Source organism: Chaetura pelagica, unplaced genomic scaffold (assembly GCF_000747805.2).
Source record: "Chaetura pelagica isolate M959 unplaced genomic scaffold, ChaPel_1.0 scaffold294, whole genome shotgun sequence".
Classification (NCBI taxonomy): Eukaryota; Metazoa; Chordata; class Aves; order Apodiformes; family Apodidae; genus Chaetura; species Chaetura pelagica.
This window is the reverse complement of record NW_009953068.1, coordinates 230,687-238,125: the sequence shown is the minus strand read 5'-3', so window position 1 is coordinate 238,125 and position 7,439 is coordinate 230,687. Positions and strand designations below refer to the sequence as shown.

General features: G+C 53.8%; 1 protein-coding gene across 1 annotated transcript in view; it reads right to left on the bottom strand.

Annotated features, from left to right (window-relative positions):
• Positions 1 to 5,108: 5,108 nt before the first annotated feature.
• RPH3A (rabphilin 3A) overlaps positions 5,109 to 7,439 on the bottom strand; it is a 24,316-nt gene continuing 21,985 nt past the window's right edge. The window contains exons 18-20 of the mRNA XM_009996813.1: positions 6,228 to 6,309; positions 5,607 to 5,703; positions 5,109 to 5,239 (exon numbers count right to left, since the gene is read on the bottom strand). Coding sequence (XP_009995115.1) covers positions 5,109 to 5,239; positions 5,607 to 5,703; positions 6,228 to 6,309 — 310 coding nt within the window. The remainder of the gene's footprint in view (positions 5,240 to 5,606; positions 5,704 to 6,227; positions 6,310 to 7,439) is intronic.

The following is a 7,439-nucleotide window of genomic DNA, read 5'->3' as shown; positions in this document are numbered from 1 at the left end:
CTCTGCACTGGGCCAGCAGCCCAGAGGAGATGTTAGCCCAGCCCTGGGCCTCGGTGTGAGAGAATAATAGTTTATTTTTAGGCTGAGCACCGACTGGATGAAAGCCATTGATCTGAGCTCATAATTACATCGTTATCTGTGCCCTATGAGATAAAGAGATTTCTAGCTGCAGGCTTTTTTTTTTTAAAAAAAAAAAAAGCTGGGCTTGAAAGAGGATAGAAAAAGGATTTATTTAGTTGAGCTTCTCGAATTTTTAAGCAAAATGTTAAATAGCACGAGTTGGCTTTTATTTGTTTTCGTTTTTCTCCAGCAACTGGGAAGCCATGGGGTGTTTCTCTCCTCCTCAGTGAAGCAGGAGAGCCCCAGAGCTCTCCTGACATCCTGGACTCATGCAGGACGTGTGGTGAGAGCTCCACAACTTGTCCTTTTCCTGAATGATACCCCAAGGGGACAGGGTGGAAGAGGACACGACCGGGGGCTCCCATGGGCTGGGTCATTGGGTGCTGCCGTGGCCTTCCAGGGTGTCTTGACAGGGAACTGGTTGAAAGAGTCCAGAGACATGAAGATGATGGAGTGGAACATCTCCCTGATGAGGAAAGGCTGAGGGAGCTGGGTCTCTTGAGTTTGAAGGAGACTGAGGGGTGACCTCATCAGTGTTTATATTTAAGGGCAGTGTCAGGAGGACGGAGCTTTTTTCACTGGTGTCCAGTGGAAGTACAAGGGGCAATGGGTGCAAACTGGAGCACAGGAGGTTCCACGTAAACATCAGAAAAAACTTCTTTCCTGTGAGAGTGACAGAGCCCTGGGCCAGGCTGCCCAGGGAGGCTGTGGAGTCTCATTTGCTGGAGACATTCAAACCCACCTGGATCCTGTGTGATGTGCTCTGGGTGCCCCTGCTCTGGCAGGGGGGTTGGGCTGGGGGAGCTTTCCAGGTCCCTTCCAACCCCTGGGATTCCATGATCCTGTCTCAGAGAGGAGCCATTTGGCCACACACTGTACTTTGCATTTCCAGCTCCAGGAGAGGAGCGAAAGCCCAACACGTTGTCAACATCTTCATCCTGGTTCTCGTTCAGGGGGAAAGGTCTGCTCTGCTTGCTGGTTCTGCAGCCTTTCTTCTCTTCACTGGCCACTTCCCAGGAGCAGGAAGGGACCTGCTTCCCTGCCAGCTGCCTGCCTGCCTCCTGTCACCCACGTTTTACAGCCCTCTTGCAGGAGAGCAGATCAGTATTGACTGCAGAGCAACTGGAGCTGTAAATTATGGGTCATGACTGGCTTGGCCAGCACTGAGATGAGAATCTATTGATTGCACCAAAGGTCTAAATCTAATCAGCAGGCGAGGAAACGGGTTGGGAGAGCAGAACAACTCAGATGTGCTGAGACATAATCCAAGCTGCCTACGAAAGCAGAACATGCAAATAATGGTTGTGATCAAATGCAATCCAAACCTCGGGGAGCTTTCAGTGCCCACAGAGCTCCCAGGAAGAACCACCACTGGTCTGGCTGCGGGGAAACTGTGGGTTAACCTGGGGGGTGTGGGAGGTCCATGTGTCCCCCCCAGAGCTGCCATCCTTGGAAGCTCAGCAGCTGCTCTCATAGAGGCAGCACTTGGGGGGCCACCAGCACCGTGGGTGCTGCTGAAGAGGGGAGGGGTCCCATCACCAAGATGGGTGACACCGAGAGGGTCCCACCACCAGGACGGAGGATGCTGAGAGACACCAGCCCTGGGGATGGACATCCTTCCCTTGCCATACCTGGAGCGTTAGTGACATCTGCTGCTGTCTCTGGGCATCGGCGCCGGGTCCGCCGTGCTCAGCTCCACCCCCTCGGGCTTTCCCTGGGTCCACGGAGTGTCTGGGTGTCCCCACGGAGTCGAGGTCACCAGCCCTGTCCCCCCTGCCCAAGGCTGGACACGGCCTTCATGGAACCACCATCTGCTGCCAACCTAGGGGCTCCCTTCCCTATGGCCAGCACCTGGGGAGCAGCTGGAAATCCAGCCTGAAAATGCCAAAATTAAAAGAAAAAGGAGAAAAAATGATGTCGGGGTGGTGCAGCAGCCAGAGCAGAGGGGAGGTCTTGCAGTGGTGCAGCAGGAGTTGCACAGGCCCAGCTGGGGCCTGATGGAGGGCACTGGGAGGTTTGTTTCTCAGGGGCTGTGTTTGCTTTCCAAGAGGACACATCCACAGTTTTCTCTGGCAGTGCAACCCTTCATGTTTGCACCCAACGAGGCACAAACCAGCTGGGAACCCGTGGACATCTTGCCTGTGCACTGAGAGTTTGGTCCCAGACTGATCCCCAACCTTCCCAGATCCTCAGGGGTGCAGGAAACCCAAGCCAGGCCAGGACCCCTTCCCTCTCCCTCACCACCCCAACCTCCTCCTCAGCCTCTCCAACCCAACATCACCTTCTAGCACGCCCAAGCCCCCCACAAATTCCCACAACCAGACCAACCACCCACCCTCACCACTTTGTATTCCCACAGGGAATTAAAGAAACCAAAAAAACCACCATTATGGTTTGTGTTTTGTTATTTTTTTTTTCTTTTCCAATAGTCTCACTTTATTAGCTACCACAGCAAGAGAGGAGGTGGTGCCACATGCAGTGGAAGACTGGAGGAGTCCTAGTTCCTGTGTAACTTCTTCTCTTAATAGCTGTAAACTGAGAGTTTGCTGTAAAATCACTGCATGCGAGTTTGAATGCAAACAGCAGTAGAAGAGGCTCTTTTGTTTTGTTTTGTTCTGGTTTTGCACCATTCCCAATCCATATGTGCATGCTTTATTTACAACGGAAAGGAATCACTGAGGGCAAGAAATCACTGCCAGAGAAACTCAGGAGGTGGCAAACAGGGGATGCTGAGAGGGGGGCTGGCAAGTTGCACTTGCTTTTGATGGGTGCAAAGAAGTGATTTGAGTTATTGTTTGTCTGAAGGGAAAGCAGAGAGTGTCAGCACAGGACCTGGGGAGAGGCAACCTGCATTTCATTGATCTGCACATACAAAGGAGGCTGGGCTGCTGCAGGCATGGACTGAGTCAAGGAATTGCTCAGATCATTGTTTTTCAAGGCAGTTTTCTCCCCAGCACAGCTCAGAAGTGCCCTGTGCCCAGCTGCTGCTCCAAGAGGTAGAGGCAAGGGCCATGCAAAGGTTTTGGACAGGTCCAGCACTCTGGAAGGGGTGACAGCAACATCCTACAGCAGCACTGGACACATGGAAATGATCTGAAAGAACCAGATTGTTTCAGTCTGGGCCTTCTGCACAGCATGGCTGGGGGCTCAGGGACCTTGCACTTACTGGTGCAGAGGCACAAAGTGCACAAAAGGGAGGAAAAAGCCTTTTCTGGTGGGTCCCTTCCCGTGCATCATGCCCTGAGCAGCTCCCACCCCAGCAGCCACGCCAGGGGGTGCAGTCTGGGGTGATGGAAGAGCAGCCCCAGCTCGGGCTGAAGCCAGCAGAGGATGCTCACACTGGTTTGGATTTGCTTGCCCCAGCTGTGGTCCTAGAGTGGCTCCTGGTGGAGAGGTTGGCTACAGGGACCTGCCTGGGAAGGGAAACATCCACACCTTCTTGGACATGCAAGCCCCGAGGTGGGGAAGGGCTGCTCCACAGCAGCATCACTGGGCACACAGAGGTTGGCATCCCATGGGGAGGTTGGCATCGCCCAGCACACAGCCCAGCAGGGATGCTCATGGCGAGTTAGCACTGGGAGCAAGTTCTGCTGGGGCAAGGGTGGGGGAGGAAGGTAATTTTAAAATGCAAGTAATCAAGAATAGGAAGATAATTCATCCAATCCCAAGGAAACAGCTCTGTGGTACAGCTGAGTTAGGAGCACAGCACACAGCAGGAGGCTGGAGCAGGGCTTGCAGGGCAGCTCACGGGCCAACAGCAGGAACCCAAGGGGGCTGGGGATTCAGAACATGCAGGGTGTGCACCCAGCCCTTGGTACATCCTGTGGTGCTTGTTGTGCTGCTTCCAACAGTGCTATGCTGGAGGTTGCCCAGAGACAGTGAATGGTACCAAACCCCCTCAGCATCAGTCTGATGCCATTGTTAAAATAAAAGAAAAAGAAGTTGGAAGACCTCTAACTGTTCCAGATCATCTCAGGATTTGTGGTATCTTAAAGCAATAACCCTTGCACACATCTAGTTGGTGGGAAGTGTCCTCTCCTTGGCTTCCCTCCTGCAGGTTGGCAGCAGCAAGGGTGGCCTGGGGAGGGGCAGGGGCTGCCCTCAGGGCTCAGCTAGTCACTACTACACACGGGGTGTGAGGAGGAGGTAGTCACAAGCTTGAAACACGGGTGTGCTCCTACAGCGATGGAGTGCGAGTTCCTCAGGCTAAAGAAAGAACCAGGAACCAACCCAGCCCTGCTTCCCTGCCAGCACCAGGTGGCTCCTTGCTGCTCAGCAGCCTGTTCTTGGAGGATCTTCTCAGCAAAGGATGGACCACAATGTACCAAACCAGAACTACAGCTCAAGCAGGACTCACAGGGTGACATCAGTGACACAGGCTGTAGCCTAACCACAGGGACACAGACACCAGGCCACGGGCACGACCCACACCAAAGCCAAACAGCTTCTTGGTTATTGCAACTGAGGTATTGATATCACACAAGCAAGATGGGGCTGAGGGTCCCAGCCCAGCCCTCAGCACCCCCTGAACCAGAGCAGGGCTGGTGGCCACGTGTCCTGGTGGGAGATGGAGGAGCCAGGAGCTGGTGGTGGTGGGACGGGCCACGTGAGCAGAGGCTGGAGGGACACAGAGCATCACACACACACAACACAGGCTCATCAGGGCAGGCGTGAGACTAGTGAGAAAGAGGAACAGTCAGGGGTGACTATTGCTTGACAAAATTACACACCGGGAGAATTCAATGACACCCCCCCAAAATAAACCCAAACAGAACAAATCCAAGGAAACGAATACAAAAGATCTGGGTTGGTCTTGGGGTGGAGGAGGGGAGGACAGGGCTTGGGGGGGCTGGGAGGAGGCAGGAGGGGGTGGCTGCCCTGGGAGCAGAGGCTGTAGCGAGGCATGACTGCGCTGGAAGACGGACATCAGAGATCTACAGGGCTTGGCAGAGGATGGGCCCTGGTGGCTGGTTGGGGCAGCAGCTCCTCTAGTCACTGGCCACGTGGTTCTCGTTCTGCAGGGTGTGCCAGCGCTCGATCTTCTTGTCCTTGTTCTTCAAACACTCGTACCAGTGTTTCAAGCGCTCCCCCTTGGCCGTGATGCCCAGCTGGCAGCCGCCTGCAGGGGGGCAGGAGAACAGGCATCATTCCCAGGGGTGAGGCTGGTGTTCCAGGGAAACGCCTCCGTGAGGACAGAGCCCCCACTTGGGGCATCTCCACCTCCTGGATTTCCAAAATCTCATGGAAACTGCTAGAGCTGCTCTGCCTGCACAGGACACCCCACGGGATGCTGGAGAGGGGCAGGGCAGTGGGTCCCAATGGTGGATCTGCCATTTGATGGCCTGATACAATCCCCCAACCAACCTGCATGGTCCCACCTGAAACTCAGCCTGGGATCCCTTGCAGGGCAGGTAACCCAAGTTTCTCTCCCATACTATCTCAGGCACAAAAACCACACCCCAGAGCCCAAAGATTTCTCAGCTCACCGATGTAATCATTTGATTTTCCGATGTCATAGTCCCACACTGAGATGTCCAGTGACTTCTTGGCCAGATCGTTGTGTTTTATATCATAGAAGAACTCCTGCAGAAGAACAACCCCCACATCACTCTGAGCATCCCAGGAAAAGGCACCCAGGAAGCTGCAGTTAAGGGAGTGCAAGTGATCTCTCTGTGCAGCCTGAATTCAAAACCCAAAGGGAGGATATCTAAAATCTATTCATGAAGGAAAAAGCCAGATTCCTTCCCTGGGGCACTTCTCCCAGGACCAGAGCAAGCTGCACCAGCCCAGAAGCTGAGCTCCCCCCTTGTATCTCAGTGAGCACTGTGTCCCACCAAGACAGCACCAGCCATGGGACCCTCAGAGAAGCTCATCTCCCCAAGCCAGGGTGACACGGAGCCACCAGCACCTGGGAGGTTTTGGGGTGTGTGGTGCTGCTGGGCACTGCTCTGGTGGCATCTCCCATGGCAAAGCCCTTCCTAACATATTTCCTGGGAAAAAGGAGCCTGAGCAAGGAAGGAGCTTGTGTTCCACCTCTTCTGCACAACACAGCAATTAGCTAGAATTGATTTAATAATTAAAAAAACCCCAATCAGATCCAGCCTTACCTCATTAAACTCAGGGTTCAATGTTTTCTTCTTAATCTGTGTCTTGTGCTTGGCCTTTTTTCCCATGTCAGGTTTCAGCCAACTGGGGGCAACAGAAAACAGTTCAAAGCTCAAGGGCAAGAACAGCACGAGCTCATGAGCTGAACAGAAACGTGAGTGTTGGGGCTAGGAAAAAAAAAAAAAGCAACTAAGATATTTATTTGAGGCAAAGAAATGGGTTGGCCAGTCTCCCTTCCCACCTTCTAAGCTTATCTAAAATAAATGTAAAATGAATAAAATTCTGAATATTCTGGGTTTGGAAAAAGAGGAGCCAGGATGGTCACCAGCAGATGAGGAGGATCACAGGGCTGGTCACCAAGCCTGGCTGCTGGAGAAACAACCACCAAGGTGTGAGCACAGAGAGAGAGGGAGACACATGGAAGATGAAAACAGCCCATTGAGCACAACCCCCTGCAGACTGGGGTGCTCAGCCAGGGTGGGCTGACCTAGAGAAATGTTTGGGGTCTGGCTTCACAGCCTGGCTGCAGCCCCAGGACTAAACTGGTGGTGTTCATTAGATCTGTGTTGGAAGCTGAGTTAAAAATGGAAAGCCCCATCTTCTGCTGGGGGAATGGCAAGTGGACAGGAGTGAGACAGACCAAGAAGGAAAACTACTCGGTTCCCCTCAGCTGCAAGGTGTGTGAAATGTTCAACACAAGAGTTATTGAAAGGGGTTTAGGGAGAACAAATGGTTTTTTTTCTGAAGGCAAAGGAAAAACAACAACAAAAACCACAGCTGGGAATGACTGCAAGGTCCTCTCCAGGCCCTGGTTTATGAGGTTCCAGTTCAAACCGTCTCATTCCCCCGTGCTGGCAGGAGCTACTGGGCAAGTGCTGCTCCCCTTGCCTGCCAAGAGCCCCTGTGGATGCACTTCTGGCCCAGGAGAGCTGCTCCATGTCACAGCATCCACTGCTGTCTGCAGTCATTTGGCCAACTTGTTTGCAGCAGAGACAGGGAGAGGCACAGCAGGGCCACCCCAGCTCCAACCAGCACGTTTGGTGGGGCAGCAAGTGGGGCACATGCTCCTCCCCGGGCACAGAGGGGCTGCCGAGCCGCCCTTGCCCTGCAGCCGTGGTGGGGCAGAGCCTGGGAGAGGGACCCCCCGGTACCCACCTCTGCAGCTGCGGGGTGGCTGCCAGGTCCCACACACCAGGGAACCCTCAGGAGGAGGA